General features: G+C 28.4%; 2 protein-coding genes across 2 annotated transcripts in view; one reads left to right on the forward strand and one right to left on the reverse strand.

Moving 5' to 3' along the window:
* LOC108756287 overlaps positions 1 to 17,071 on the forward strand; it is an 85,607-nt gene that overhangs the window by 11,064 nt on the left and 57,472 nt on the right.
* Positions 1 to 17,071, reverse strand: part of LOC108756288 (arrestin homolog) — a 56,159-nt gene that overhangs the window by 7,670 nt on the left and 31,418 nt on the right. Inside the window, exons 4-9 of the mRNA XM_018499986.1 lie at positions 15,866 to 15,919; positions 11,468 to 11,606; positions 10,632 to 10,784; positions 1,661 to 1,808; positions 780 to 980; positions 6 to 130 (exon numbers count right to left, since the gene is read on the reverse strand). Coding sequence (XP_018355488.1) covers positions 6 to 130; positions 780 to 980; positions 1,661 to 1,808; positions 10,632 to 10,784; positions 11,468 to 11,606; positions 15,866 to 15,919 — 820 coding nt within the window. The remainder of the gene's footprint in view (positions 1 to 5; positions 131 to 779; positions 981 to 1,660; positions 1,809 to 10,631; positions 10,785 to 11,467; positions 11,607 to 15,865; positions 15,920 to 17,071) is intronic.

Below are 17,071 nucleotides of genomic sequence, written 5' to 3' on the forward strand. Positions count from 1 at the left end.
CTAACATTGACATGAACATTGATTAAGTCTCCGTGTTCGTAAATTGCATGGTCAAGCCCTGCTTCCAATCTGACGCGACCGTCACTTAATAAAAATGGCTTTTCTACTGCTGCATGTGGTCCCACGTTCTCTGCGAAAATAAGTATGAAATCTGATCTGTTATTTACTCTGATTTGTGTGTGTGTGTGTGTGTGTGTGTGTGTGTGTGTTCTCATTTATGATAAATGAGATGAGATTGGTTTACTAATGAGAGAATGAGATACGTAGTGTCTTAGTAATTTTACATTAAACTCGACGGGCTATTCGAGAACTTCCGAAATTAAGCCTTGGCTCGAAGATTTCAATTCAGATTGTATTATAATTACAACCTCGTCATGCCGCATTGAAAATCATAGATTTATAGCATATTAAGATACATAATAGAAGCTACATGGAAAAAAAATTTTGCTGACATATTTAAAAATTTAGGCAGATATAGATCTGAAAATAATTTTATTGGACAATCAAAATAATTATACAGAACATTTAAGCGTTTCTGCCAACGCAGTAAAAAATTTTAACATTCTAGCAACCAGTTTGAACATTCTATTATTTTGATAACACTCAACATTATTTTCAGATTGCGTTTAATTAAATTTTTAGTAAAATTGTTTTTTTTTACGTATAGGAAATAATACAATAGAGATGATGATAACAATAACTAGCTTAGAGTTTAATGATAAGGAAATGTACATTATTATATTCGTCGTATGAACATATCACGTTAATCGCAAACTAACCATCATCCTCGATGATCTCATTTTCCGCTAATGTCACTCTTGTTTTGGATCCTTGAATTTTCAAGCCAGTCGATGGCTCTCTCGAGAGAGGTACACTGTACATAGTCGTCGAGGGTAAAGGCGGCTTCGTGGCTCGTTGGATCACTCGAATACCCATCCTGACGGTGGTTTTACGGTGCAAGCGTTCGTCCGCCCGTTCCGCTGAAATCCGCCACACAAAATGTTAACGATCTGATATAACTAGGAGATAAAGGTGAGAGCTGGTGCTAATCGCAAATTCACTCACAAATTCATTGTTGCGAATAATCGAGCAAATATTTTGAGAAAAAAATTTTGTTGTTAAAAGTTGTTTATATTACAAATTTAAACCTGATATTTTTAGATTCATTTCCTTTCTCAGAAATTATATGATTAGCTATAACAATCTGACATTGGTAAAGATTATTTTTTTATTTCTAAAATTATATATACAATATAAATACAAAATATTCTAAGAATTCTAATAATAAGATAAGAACTTTTAAGCTGGCTTTTTATATAATGTTTGGAACAGAAATAAAAATTTTACAATCTCTTTCTTATGGGAAATTGATTAAAATATGCTTATTTCTTTATGTTTCGAATTTTACGTGTGTAAGCACAAAGTATTTTATTATTCGAGATGTTTCGAATTCTTATTCCTGCGTAATTGTGTGTGTGAGAGATGAAGAATACTATACATTCCCTTTGTTTGTAAATAAAATTCCTACTTTGTTCACGAACGTACGTAATTACACCTCGCTTTGAATTGTAGTGTACCGTTGTTTTTCATTCGAAGTGCATACATTCATTGGGATCGAGAAAATAAAGGCCAAGGAAATCAGCAAGCTTTTTCCACTCACCAACGTAAACTCTGACGTCGTAGCTGTTACCTATAGGCGGGCCATTGTATTCCTTAGCTGGTACCAGTTGCACAGATGGTGGGGCGATTGAGGGAATTTCTATGGTGAACGCATGTGCATTGGGTCCTAGCCTTTTGATAAGTGCTTCCTGTAAAAGAAAGATTTCAGCTCAATTTCTCTTTGCTCTTTCTATTGGATAGCTGCTAGAAAAATGTAGTGCTTTTCCACGTCGTAAAAATTCTTATGAAGATTTCTCGTCGAGATAGATGTGACAAAAAGAAAATATATTTTTACATAATTCAGAGACAATCATAAACAACCATCAACTGCTATTAGAAAATATTCTTATTACGTATTCTGATTACGTATCCATTTTAAACGTATATAGGAAAAAATTCTATCAGAGAATTGTAGTAGATTGTTGTCGAAGAGAACTTTTATTTAAGTTATCAACATTTTCGAAATATGACTTTGACCTACTTTATTTTAATAATCTGAAGAAAAGACAATTTCGTTTTCGTTCGTGGATCACTTTATTCATATTAAGCATAGTTGAGGCGGTTTGTCGATAATCAGGAATTTTAAAACTTTCTACGGGATATAGATTATTATGTATACATATATAATCCATATTATTTCATTCCATAACGTAGGTTATATTAAAAACTTGAAAAAAAGGTATGCTATGCGTAGTCGTTTTACATTTTAAATTTATTTTAGTTAAAATAAAAAAGATTTAAAAGTGTGCTCAAAAAACTTTTAGCAAATATTTCAAGTATATATTTGAAATAACACGTATATATATGAGAAAATAAATATTAATACTTTGTGTATTACATTTATCAATACAACATGTATAAATTTTATTAAATTTATACGAAATATTACATTTCACTTTTATTGTTCTTTGAATAGGAAATTGATTTTATATCTGAATTATACAAATAAACATTAATTTGTTTTATGGAATTATTATCAAAACAAAACATTATTTAATTATGTAGTTACAGAATATGTTTTAATAAAAGCGAATAATAATGTCGAAAGCTTTGCAAATGTAAGTACTACGGAAAACTGTTCATATTTTAATACTTATTGAATTATAAAATATTTACAAAATGAAGAAATATGAAAATATGAATTATTGATCTGAATATATATAAAAGTTGACGTTCACTGTAACATTATTCCATTTTTTACTCTGTTAAGTTCTTTCTTCGATCTTGTTAAATTAATTTAGGCCAAAGGACTCGTAAATTTTATTAAAAAGATATGTTTTTCGAGATTTAATTGACATGGGAGTCTTTGGTATTTTCAAATACCATGCAATAACGGTTTCTTTTTATCCTTTGAAAAACATTAGCTCCCTGAAGATCATTAGCAAGTAATCACATATACATATATAGTATAAATTATCAAACACAGCACACATTCATCGATATAATTTTTTTTTAAACAATATATATATTTTTTGATTTTATTGTATGCTCATGGTAATTAAGAAATTTAAAGAGAAAATGTATCACATAGATTTAAATTGCATATAACAACAACGTATTGTATTAGACAATTTGTTTTAGACAATTTTGAAATTAATTTTTTCCTAACAAAAAATATATCGAAAAGCACCATTGTGTATAAACAAATACATATATACTAAAAATGAACGATTTTCCAGGAATTCATAATAAATAATAAGATTTAATCATCATTTTATCTCAAATCATTTCTACTTTAATAAATTTATTTGTAAAAGATTCATTTGTTAACACATTAAAGATATTTAATGTTGATAATTGAATTTCTATGAGCAAATAATGACTTTTTTCGACGTTTGAGAGATATTGGCTTTAAATTCGAGAGCTACCCCATTAACATGATAATGATGAGCTGTTATACATCTCGCCTTCTCATTTCTCGAATTATACGCACACGTGTACATTTGTTTTAACTTTAAATCCTTGTTCTGTCTCCTTATCCTTTGGTACATTGTCTGTTGTGCCTCCGGAACACCTGTGCGCGCAAGGATAATTCCAAGTCGTCGCAATAGAAGGTGGCTCATATCGGCTTTCCTGTCCCATCAGCTCACAACATTCACAACGGCAAATCGACGTAGTGCATGGGCAAACGCGTGTAAAAATAAAACGGAGGATATTGTCCTCAGAGAAGCAGGCCAGGGTCAGTTTATGTCAGTCGAGGTTGAATTGAATTACGTCATTTCGTCTGATCTTTTGCACCAGACTTTAGGTGCCCTTCTTGCTTTCTTACTCACAATGCTATCAAGATGAAATGCGAAGATCGTGCTATTGTGAAGGAAACACGATGTAAGAGTACTTATCGTTCAGAATTCTTGAATAAAAAAATAGCTGGAAGTACGAACATAAGATTTAGTTTTGAGAGTTCGAGATCTGACTTTCTTTGCAAAAATGTAGGAATTCGGAATGTTTGTTTCTGCATTGTGAAGCAAAAATCCTTTTTTATTGATTATATTATTTATTTATTTAAGAATTTTAAGAAAAGAAGAAATATGGTAAGTAAGAAAAGAAAAAGATATGGTTTAAATAATTATATCATCAATTATTTGAAAGATCGACCTCTCAAATAACTGACAAATAATGAATAAAATAAAAAATAATGAAATAAAAATGGTCATTTCATTATTTGTTAAAGTTAAAATTTTGCTATCAACATTTAGTTTAAGAATTGTATTATCATGAAAAACTTCAATTTTGATTCAAAAAAAGAATATTTTCAATTCCAGCTTATCAGTTTCTAAATATCTATAGGCACATGTAATCTTTCTGTACATTATATTATCATAGATAATGTGACGTCTAAATAAAAAATAGAAACTATAATACATTGTTTAAATCCAATGTATAAGTGTTATTATTATTACTATATTATTAATACATATGAAAATATTCGGAAGCAGCAGTATAAGCGACCGCGTATATTTTAAGTTCATGTTATAAATTTAAGAGGCGATTCTTCAGATTATTTAAAGCACCAAAGCTTTAATAAAGCCTTAATAAATCCTAAAATCAATAGTTTCCGAGATACAGGACATTAAAGTTTATAAAACAAATTGAATTTTCTCATATATCTTAAATTAAATTTGACTGAAATCAATAAAACTTGGATGAAACGATCTGTCTAATTGGATTTACATCACGTAATTTGAGATATTTAAGAATGTATTTTTTTTTAAACTCAATATTATTTATTATTAGTCTATGTTAAGGCTTTGATTTGAATCCTTAAATAATCCAGTGAAATATTTCCTATTATATCATAATATAAACTCAAAATGTACTCTGTATATTGTCATTACTTTAAATTACAATATTTGTTTACTAAAATAACATATGTGTGCAGCATCGTGAATGTTAATGTTAATGTGTCCTATTTATTATATACTATTAGACCACAATTATGTCGGATTTGGATAGATTATGACATAGAATGATATATTGTTATACATTACTGCGATACACGTGCTGTGTTTCTCGAATGCTGCAATTGAAATATTCGAGTCATGTATTAATGAGTATTGTACTTGGTCATGTATTTTCCATAGTATTCGAAATTCGAGCGATCCTCTTATATCATGACCTATTTTCTCTCATGGTATGTTTATACAACAAGTCTACAATGCATATTGATTCGACGTATCTTTTCTAAAAAAAAAACGAGGAGTTCCGATTTTATACTGCATAGAAATATCCTCAAGTTCTTTTCCGACAGATCATGACTATTCCGTCATCATTAAAGTCATGACTTTATTAGAATACTAACGGAGTTTTGTACGTACCATCTTCATTATTTTATCACAGTTATGAGAGCTTCAACTTCTCTTATGGATAAAAATAACGGTTTTTTTGAACGGTTTTATGAAATGTGTAGAAGTAAAATATTAATTATATTTTATGTTCGCCGGTCTGAAGAATTATTATTATTTCACTGCAGTTATTGCGGAAATGTATTTATGAATTTTTATTATTGCTACAATTATTACATTAATTTATCTCTGTATCTCGCCGGGCTTAAGCAATAGAGAACAGCATTTGATGATAAAAAAAAAAAAAAAATAGACATTGACACGTACCGACCGTATTTTCAGGAATATTTTTTTATCGCAGAACACGGCTAACTACAATTTATTCCTTTGGCTTGTCTACTGTCTGTCATGCAGAGAGGAATATAGTGATGTGAACGTCGTGAAACTCATGGCATTTTGACGTTCAGCACGATCCGAAATTTTTTCGTTTTTTTTTTGCTGAAATTCTATTGACACCATTTGTACGCATCGGTACAATTTTATGCGCTTTTGAGTGCAATGCCGGGAGGTATTTTATTCTCGATAAGCCTAATGAGATATACTTCAGTCTCGATCAGTTCGTTCTCGTTCTTTAAAATTTCATCCTTTTGACCTCAGTATAACGAATAACCCTTTCCATCATATAGCTGAATGCACTCGTGCATATTTTCCAATATTTCTCCTATATTTTATTCCTAATGCATCTCTCTCTCTCTCTTTCTCTCTCTCTCGAGACGGCAAGGCATTTTCCATGTACGTCGCGTTTATCTTCAGATCGCTCCCAGAATTGAGATCGTGCTTATTGTCGAATACTCACATAGGAAGAGACGAGGGAGCGATAAATAATTTTCACGACAGCCTGCGAAACCTCCTATCACGTTAGGTCGAGGTCAAGGCCGCGTTGCGAGAATGATTTTGTAGCGTATTCAAGGAGTTTCGCCAAGATTTCAGATTTTTCCTTGGTCACAGCGAACGCGTTTTCCATTCTCTTTCGAGAGTACCTTGACGAAAATTCAATCGTAGCGTTCTTTTTGACATTATCGATCGCCGCCGATAATATGCAATTCTGTCATGAATTGCTTTTTTCCATAAATAACCGTAAACTTTCTTAAAGAATTTATTACGGAGTATATATGGTATATTTAGAATCAATTTTTCCTTGACGAGAAAATATGGAGGAAAATCATCAATATCCTTATGCAGCTTTTTAATATACGTACATTTTCACAATCTCTCTTGTAATTTAAAGTTTCTTAAACTTTATTTAAAATAAATTAAATTTTGACGAATTTTAAACGTTTTTGAGTGTGATTCACTTAACGCTACAAATGCTTCGAAGTATTTTATTGATTAATCAGAAGAAAGAATTTTACTAATTGGTCAATCAAAAAATGCTTTAATTTGCAGCATGAAGTGGACTATAGCCTTTGTTGTAAACGTACAACGTGCAATATTATGAACGTCGTAATGATTAACATGATCCATCGAGGCAGAGCAGTTAAATTATTGTTAAATTATTTTCACCGTGCATCGAAAATTAATGTGAAAATTATACAGCAAAAGTGTAAAGAGATATGTATTTAAAGATTTTATAATTTACGATTTGCCAGATTTTTCATATTTGTGAATTTGTTTCTTATTGAATATTCGCATCATATTTTCACAATTTCGTTTATATCAATATCGTTTTTAGCTTGTTAATTGCACACTGTAACAAAGCGTATTAGTAATTATTTTAATATAAAATAAGATTATATAGGTTAGATCTTTTAAAGAGATAATTTAATTATGTCGACGTAATTATTAATACATTTATAATGAAATGCTACTTTATATTTATTAAAATGATAATCACCGGATTTTATTTTGGCATTGACCTTAGTTCTTGTACATTTGTGGCAGTAACAGTCATAAAGAAATTATTGATAAAATTGTGAGTTATATCTAATATTAATTTTATTGATTACATTGGCATTGTTTGGCCTGAGGTACATTATTATTCAACGAAGCACAAAATCTGATAGAATCTCATCTAATTTTACAAAGGACGTTTTTTGATAAGAATTTAGAAAAAGCTTTTTACCGGTTGATCCTTTTTAGTTTCGCTCGTGAAGAGAATTTTTCACATGGTTTCTGACACTGATTGTGTTATGAATTCTCCAATTTTTCTACAGTTATTCTCGTTAAGATCCTCTGCAGAAGGTATTCATGGAATTGATACAAATGTGACATGTTTGGGATAGATATTAATAAAGATTTACTGATAAAGACCAATTTCGTTCAATGTATTATTTCAATGAAACGTTGTTGAAAGATAATAATGAAAGCTTTATCTATCCCTTTCATGTCATATTAATATTAATTATCTATAAGACGATGAAATGCCTAGTTATAACGGGATTACTTAATTGGAATAGTTTAATCTAAAAATCTTATTTAGATACCGATTAGAAAGAAACTTTATATTCTATAATCATGTTTTTATATGAAAAAAAATTTTGCTGATGTATTTGCAAATTTAGCTAGATACAAATTTAAAAATAATTTTGTTGAACTATCAAAATAATTATGTTGGACGCTTAAACTGATTGTTAAAATTTCGAAATTTTTTGTAACATTGTTCTTCATGTTTGAATTTTCTACATAATTATTTCGATGGTCTTTAATAAAATTATTTTCTATTGCAATTTTTACATACTTCTAAGTAAAATTCTTTCCATGTAGTTCTTTGTATCATCGAGATTTTTTAAGGCGTTAGAATTTAATAAGTTGATTGCAATGAATCGTATTATCGAAGATTAACTGTAAGGATTGAAATCTCATTTGTCATATGAATAATATAAATTTTATCAATCTAATACGTAAATAATTCAATCATAATACTATATTTAATACTATATTTATAATTTAATATGATGTTATTTATTAAGTTAGTTTCGATATAGTTTTAATACGTATTAAGTTTAGTTTTAATTGTTTATCAGAAGAATTATTAATATTAAATAAAAGCTAAATATATTTCTTTTTTCTGTAAAAATCAATTAATGTGAAAAAGAGTTTTGTTTGTTTTTACAGACACTGACTTTGTGTCTTTTATTTTTTGCTCTGTCACTTTGTACATTTTTCTCAGTTAAATTTTGCAATGTTTGCGCGTATCGCGCTGTTGCAAGATTAGTTTAAAAGCACAAAATTAATTTTGTTTTTCTGCGTGTTATACCATTATAGAATACATTATAACTCGGCAATCAACAATGCCTTCGTAGTCGCGGCGAAGTCAAGGTTTTATAATTACGTAGCGTTAAATCTTGTTCACGGGATTACGCATACGATTTGTATGCCCATAAAAATGAAACGTGGCGAGAAAATAAGTGAGACAGCTTTTGAAGTTGGCAAGATTTAATTGACGGTTCGTAAAAATAGTTTTGTGTGCTCGATACGAAAACGTGATTTATGTGGTTAAACGCTCTCAATATGTGATGATATATTTGACATTGTATGTTTTAAATTGCTTTTAGTATTTACCGTTCGACATTTTTTTCGATATATCTATATTTGAATCAATGTAATATGAAAGATTTAAATTTTTCATGATTTACACAATGAATAACGTATATTATACATCTGTTATTTGTTGTTACGAATATAAATATAAAAATTCTGTTTTGTCACTTCAAAGTGTATCAGAATATATCGAAATTAAATCAAATAGATTTTGAGATATGAAAATAATTATTTTGGGAAGTTTTCATTCGCATGATGAAGTATGATACAGGTAATAGATGTAATGAGATTTGTGTGGTTGGAAATTCATTTATCATTTTACCGTCTTCATTCTTCTTGTGAGATGCTTAAAAAGATTATCAATATCTACTAGTGCCAAGACATTCTCTGGTTACAACGTTCAAAATGCATTACTTACAAAATGTATTACTTCGAAACTACATCCGACATAGCGCATCGCAAAATGCAGAGTGTTTGAAATTTTCATGATCATGTAGCGAGTTGAGTGTTTATGCTTATTTCTTGATTGAATATATATTAACAGTATCCTTATATTGATATTATATATAATTATAATATCATTGGACGGTTAAACTTGTTACGGAGTTTCACAGATCAGTTTCTATTACCACGATAGGTACAGTTTAATCAAGGAAAGCATAAATTCCACTTATACTGTAACCTAAATCCTTGAAGCATATTGGACTATATTTCACGTCGTGCAGTTAAGACACGCTATGAATACATCTGTGCTCATAATGATGATGCGAGTTTCAATATGCGTATGTATGAATAGCGGACACTAAAATCGTACGAAAATTGTCATAATTGAGCTAATTCGTAAATTTATTTTTTTTTTAATTATTGCCAGCATTGGCTTTTTAATGAGATTTTACAATATAATACTTTGAAGTAAACATTAACGAATTAAAAAAAAAGATTGTTATATTTTAGGTGTAATATTTAATGATAATAAGAAAATATGATTCGTCTAGATCAGAAGTGATCAACCTTTTTGGACCAATCTTTTTTGCGTACTATTATGGAAGTTCCAAATCTTTGATGTGCTATTCTACTACAGATTAATCTTTATAGGACGAGAAAATTATAGTGGCTGTGAAATAATGTCATATTTTGAGGTAAAGTATACAATAAAGTAATAAATTATAACAAATCTTATTGCGAGAAAAGCTGTTAGATTTAAAAAATAGACTCCCGTTTTCTAAAGATTAAATAAAAAAGACCATAATTTTAGTTACTTTCTTCTTTTACATTAAAAGCAAAAAAAATTCTTTTGTTTAACAAATTTTGCTGTTCTGTTTTACATTCATTTTAAATTATAATTTAATTAAAAAATAAAATGAACGTAGCCAGAGACTGCAAGGGTAAAAATAGATTTTAATGGAATACGGTTGCTATTTTATTTTATTATTTTTGGTTTTCTAAATTTTTGACAACGCGTATTTCTTTAAGCATGCCATTGAGAATGCCTTCGCGTGTCGCGAGTTGGCCATTCCTGTTGTACGTGTTGTACGTGTGGATATCATAATTTTATTGATATTAATTTTATTAATATATCTATTTATTATATTTATTTGCATTTATTTTTTATCACATCCATTTATATCCATGTTGTTATTTTGCACCAACCTGAAGTGGGCTCTTAGTCTCTAGATGATGAGCTCCTACATAAAATGGGTACAGCTGAGCCAGACACATCATTGCTTCATTACAAAATTTTAAGCCCATTACTTCTTCGTCTTCTCTTCCGTAACGAAAAGTCAGCGTCACCTGACCGAATACCTATAAAAAAATAACAATTCAGTTTTTTTTTAGAATATGTACATCATCCTAATTAATTTACAAGCAGTTAAATTATTCTATTCTGTACAAAAATTCTTCTTTTACATTCTCTATCAGAGAGATTTTAATTATTACAAGACAAATTTTATTAATATTAAAATATTATTGTGTACATAAAATAAATTTGAACGTATAAAAATATTTCAAAATATTATATATTATCTCATAGAAAAGATCTTTTTCTCTTGAATAAGAAAGATCCTTCACAATCTTCAAATCTTTGTAAAGATTTTGACAATAAATGTAGTTTAGCTCGTATTTCTTTTTCTTTTCCTATATTCTGAGAATTGGAATCTGCTCTCCGTTCAACTTTAATTATTTCCGATCGAATGATAAGTTATAGAGAAATTTTCCAGTAGATTTAACACTATAACTGATAATAAGCAAGATTCTTTATGAATTTGAAGATCTTATTTCACTGAACTTAATATTTCAAGATTCGATAATGTTAGTTCGAGTAGTCTTTTTATAGATATTGACATTATAAACGTTATACAATTTTGAAAACAGTTTGTAAAAAATGTACCAAACTTACATTTTATGTGTGACTGCGTCGTCAAACATTCTAACAGTTTCAAGAAAAATAGCATTTCATAAAAATAAATATTTGTAATTTATCTTACCTTTTTATCGCGCACGTAGTCGGGATCAACCAAAAGGACACCTAGGAGTTTGTTGTCGTTCTTGGCTTCGCTGACGATAATATCTCTGCTAGCTAAGTAAAGTGTCAACTTATTATTCGGCGAGGATTTCTTGTATACTCTGAAAGTTATAAAATATTCTATGTCAGAAAAATATATATTTGAACGATATATGTGTAATATTAATATTTATGTAATTTCGATTCATATTATGATAAATTAGAAAGGATTCACTGCTGCGATGTATAAAATTTATACCGTCTAAATGTAAATTTATTCATTGGACTTTTATAGCTTAAACATTCAAAAATAAACAGACACCAATGTTTTTTTTTACATCTAAACAATGTTTGATGAGTCGTAGGAAAATGCAACTGAAAAGTGCGAACGTTCTTTTGATGAAATAAATGCAAATCAAAATAATTGAGAACATTTCTGTTTGATAAAACAACGAGATATCGAAGCATGGATTATATGTTTTAAACTTAAAGCTTAGAAACATCACTACAGAGTATAGTGGCTATCTTTTAAACAATTTTTGGGAAATGTATGATGATTTTAAATAACTCTTTTCCATACATTTTAGATTTTAAGAGCCATTTAAATTGCGCCTTGAAAAAGATTGTTTAAAGAGAAGTCACTATGGTGATGTTTTGTTTTAAGTTTAAGGAATCGGTTAGTGGGAAGTCACTATAATGGCGCGTAGCGGATGCCAGAAGGTTAAACAGTTTATTTACACTGTACAATTTTTGTGAAAGATAACGATCTAAAGTAGATATACTAGGAATGCAAGAAGGCTAACGCGATGTTCTTCACAATAGGCGATCCCTTAATTTATCGAAGAGAGAGCTTTCAACGGAGATTCATTATATCCTACTCTGTTGTCTCAGCATTGAGCCTTTGCACCTGTCCGAGACAATTTATCGGTTAATTTATCTTACGGCGAAGTCGCTTCTGGTTTAGAGCAGTTACTAGCGATTACAATACGGATTGGTATAGATTCGATCCGCTTATTCCATTTATCATTTATCAAGCGAGTTATCAATTTTACCGGGATTTTGCCTGCCCGCCTGACTGCGTGTCGTTCGATACCAATTGCATCATTTGTTATAATCGCACATCGTCAAACGCGTAATGCGTTTGCGTACATTGAGTAAATATGCTTATTTAAACATGATTTATTACTATTACTACATCAAGATACGTGCGTATGATTCTGTCATCTTTTTCACGAGATAATATAACAAAGCGTACACATGCACGGTTATTATTCCTTTTATTATTTAATATGCGACAGCAATTATAATTAACAATGCTTTACTGATCATCGGCTAATTTATTCGAATAATTATAATCATTCAAAAGCAACAAGTAATTAAAATCGTGTTCGTGGAAATTATTCGTCTGCATTTGTTTTGTATAATAAGGGTCGTCCACTGCAATATTTAATTTTTGTGTTAATTAATAATAACGAATTGAGTAATGATTATTTGGCATTCCTGTTAATTGATAGTGGTTAATTAAAATTCTTAATTCAAATACCTTGACGTTCCTACGTTTGTGTCAATCCTACATATTCGAGAATGGTAACTTACAAGACTATGATCTTTTAATTGAATTTCTGCCACATTGTCGTATGTGTATGCATATCATGTTTAACATTTGTAGAGCAAATTAAAATCATTAGTTATTGATTAGATTGAAAAATTTGCAATTTTTATTAGTTCATTGTCAATCTTTCTTGATACATACAATTGGAAAGAATAAATTAAAAAAATTTAATTTAATTTTAACTCCAAATAAAAATTTACGCTTAAAGTTGATATAATTTTTAACACAGGTAATATTGACAGAAATATACTGAGTGCAAAATGTACTAAATTTTAATAAATAATAGTTTGACTAATACCAATATAATATTTACGGAAAATAAATATTTGCTAAATAAAAAATAATAATTAAATCGAATGAATGGTTTTTGTATCAAATAAACATATTTACATTTAGTAACTGTCATTATTCAAACAAATGTTTATTAGAATTTAATACATTTTTCTCTCAATGTAGGAAGATTAATATCAGCGATCGATATTTTAAGTATGGTTGCATATGCGATCAATATCTTTTAACGTACACGTATGCGCTACTGACTTTCTTTCTACACTAAGAGAAAAATGTCGAAGTATTGTGAAGCAAATATTACAACGTTTTCTTCGATATTTAGTTATGAAAAAATTTGATTGTGATGACGAAATATACATTTCTGTAAAATATACATATGTCATTTGTAAAAAAAAAATAAAATAGATGGCTTATTTGCTAGAAATAAAATTTTATTTTACTGTATTTAAATAAAGATTTATTTTAGTGAAATAAATATATTTTTTATAAATAAATTTTTAAATATCTTTTTTTCAATATAACGAAGCGAGGTGTTAATGCAAATATACTCAGAATACCTTTCATGATATTGATAATACTTTTTAATTAAACTCAACAACAGAGTTTATTGTACATCTTATTTTTAAATTAAACGCGAAGTCTGAAGCCACTGTGCGTATTAATCAAACTTTACCTTGTGGTTGCAGGTATACTTATCGTAGAAGTGTTTGAAAGATGTTGTTACGGCGCGTTAAAGCAGAATTTACGACGAACTAACTGCATATCACAAAGATTCTATTAAATGTTTTCAGTTGGGATTATTTTCAATGTTCTTTTCTCGCATCAGCGTAGAATTGTTTCCCACTAGTATTATTTAATAAATAATAGTAAACGATAGTAGAATTTATGTTTATAAAAAAATATAATAAAAAAATCATAAATTATATTAAATATTTTTATACTCTTCAAATTATAAAAAAAGAAATTTTTGTTAAAATTAATATAAATTTAAAGTTTAATTAAATATATTTAATTTTTAAAAAATGTATACGGTTTATTAGATTTGACTCTGTGTCATTACATTGTCAATAATAAGACTGAAAATATATTGAAGCTCCGAAATGCTTCGAATGAAAAAAAGGATTTTTATTTGATTGTATTTGAAATTACTTTTTATATGTGTTTTGGACAGTACAGTGACATATAGCTGAAAAACAGAAACATGCTTTAAAGCAAAATAAAATACAAACGAGTAAAAGTGTGATCGAATAGTTAAATAATACAAGTATTTTAAAAGCATGATAAACTGTAATATATTATACATCAAAATATGTGTAATAAAAAATATTTAAATGTTAAATAAAGTTTAAAAAAGGAAGACTATATATGCTTCTCTACTTAAAGCAAAAGCTTTTCGCTACTGTTGAAGAGAAATACAGTATAATATTTTAAAATAGAATCGAAAGTTTACCTTGGATTAGATTAAATATTTTTTTTCTATTTTGTGTTTAAAACTGAAACATGTATTTGCTTTATATTGTTTATTTTTTTGCTATCAATGTATATGTTTAGTATGAAGTGATAGATCAATCCGAAAGATTTTTTTTCTTAAAGAAACTTTCTCTTCAATGAAACTAAAGATATATGATATATCGTTGCTGTAGTTAGAAAATTATAGTACTTGATATTTTTAATGCACTTTTTAATGAATAGAAGGCGATCTACTTCTAATATTTATTTATGTTCGACATATGGATGAAATGTTACATCTTAATGGAAAATCATATATAAAAAATTCCTAATAATATAAATATGCATCTATATGTGTAATCTAGTACTTTTTCGCATTTACGATTTTTGTGCTATCTTATATAATATATATTTTCGTTGGCGAGAGATAAATTCAAGAAAGTTTCCCTTGTCACTGTATAAATTTGAAATATCCCTTCAGATTTTCAAGCGAATTTATTCCAACCCTGAAGATTTAATAATACTTTTCCTTTTCCTATCGAATAGATTACAAATACATGAAATAATTGGTCAAGAATTTTTCACTTTTATTTAATTCTTTAATTTCTACTCACGTATAACGCGATAAGTGCATTTTGACTTGCATTTAATTTTTTTAGACTTAATAATATTCTAAAACTATTAATTATCGAATATTATCACGATGAATTTTTTAAATATTATGTGAATTTTGATAGCTTCTCCTTCATTATTTGCAATCAATATCTGAGAAATTTTTGTCACGATTTTATTTTACTAAATTCGTGATGAAATTCATTAATTGAAAAAGATTTATATTTTTTAAATCCTATTCAGAAACAAAGAAAGTTATATGAAAGGTGTGTGTAGCAAATATGATATATCATGTAATAATATTTTTTGATATTTTATATAGGTTTCCATTATAAGTAAAAAATAAGGTATAACATAAAAAAAATTATGGCAAAAAAAATTTAAAAATTACGTTTATATTCTAATAACATATATTACCTTTGACTACTGAATACGGCATCCGATATATAATCCGGATTTGTATCGATTTTTCTGAAACAGAGAAAACGAGAGATGTTATTTCGGAAGACTATATATTTATTTCTAGCGTGAGCAAATGTATATAATACTATAAAATTGTGATATTTTTTGATATTATCACGGAAAAGACATATAAATATTTAACGCAATATAGTTTATTTATCGTCGTAAAATCATTGGCATTGACATCGGGATTATAGAGAAACAATCTTAATTGTTGACATTTCATTTGCCAACAGTGATATCGTGCCAGTTTGTTTATTCCTCCCACGTTTCTCAGTTGTTCACAGCTTCAAAAAATGTGATTTGTGTCACGGCAATCTACGTAAACTATATCATGTTTTTTTACAAGAGGATACCTATATTTAGGTTTGGATTTGTATTTGCCATTAGCGCAGACAGAAAGCAATTTATCTTGAATATTTTAAATTCATCGAAGAAACATTTTATGTAACACTTCAAATCACGTAAGAAAGAAACATTATCTTCTAAATCAGAAAGAATATTTTTGTTTTCCTAGTTTTTTACAAAGTTTGATACTTATATAATTTTATATACATTTTTTCTGTAGAAAAATTTCCGATATACTACTCCGAAAAATCTAAACCAGCCTTATATGATTTTAATCTAGGAGTTGACTTTTTAATTATACTTTCACATGGAAAAAAATTCGTGTGAGAATCGTTGAAAATCATTGTGAAATTGCTTTAACGAAGCAACGCATACGTGATTTTAATTAATAAGTTGAAACGTGCGGTTTATACCGTGTAAGCGAGTTATGCGGATTTGTAATTTGTCATCGTTTTAATTGTAGGTTGCTATGACAGTTTTACGTTGTATAAGATAGTTGGTTTTGTACCACTTTGCAGGAAAATGAAATAAACATGTTCAGATTTGCGTGTCAAGCGTGGAGAATTTACTCTTGACGAAGCTTTTATATTTATAGCTTGCTCTCTTCGTGATATCGGTAAAAAATATTTTTCAAGCCCAGTAAAAAAATTCAGTCAGATATTAGAAACAATTTCAAGAATACCAATTCCTTATCAAAGTCACAATCAATTCTGATTAATTGAAATTAAAAAAAATTTTTTTTACTGAATTATTTTCATCTAATAAATAACATTTTTTGTGACATTTATAAATATATATATATATATATATATA

The sequence above is a fragment of the Trachymyrmex septentrionalis genome, unplaced genomic scaffold (assembly GCF_001594115.1).
Source record: "Trachymyrmex septentrionalis isolate Tsep2-gDNA-1 unplaced genomic scaffold, Tsep1.0 scaffold97, whole genome shotgun sequence".
Taxonomy (NCBI): Eukaryota; Metazoa; Arthropoda; class Insecta; order Hymenoptera; family Formicidae; genus Trachymyrmex; species Trachymyrmex septentrionalis.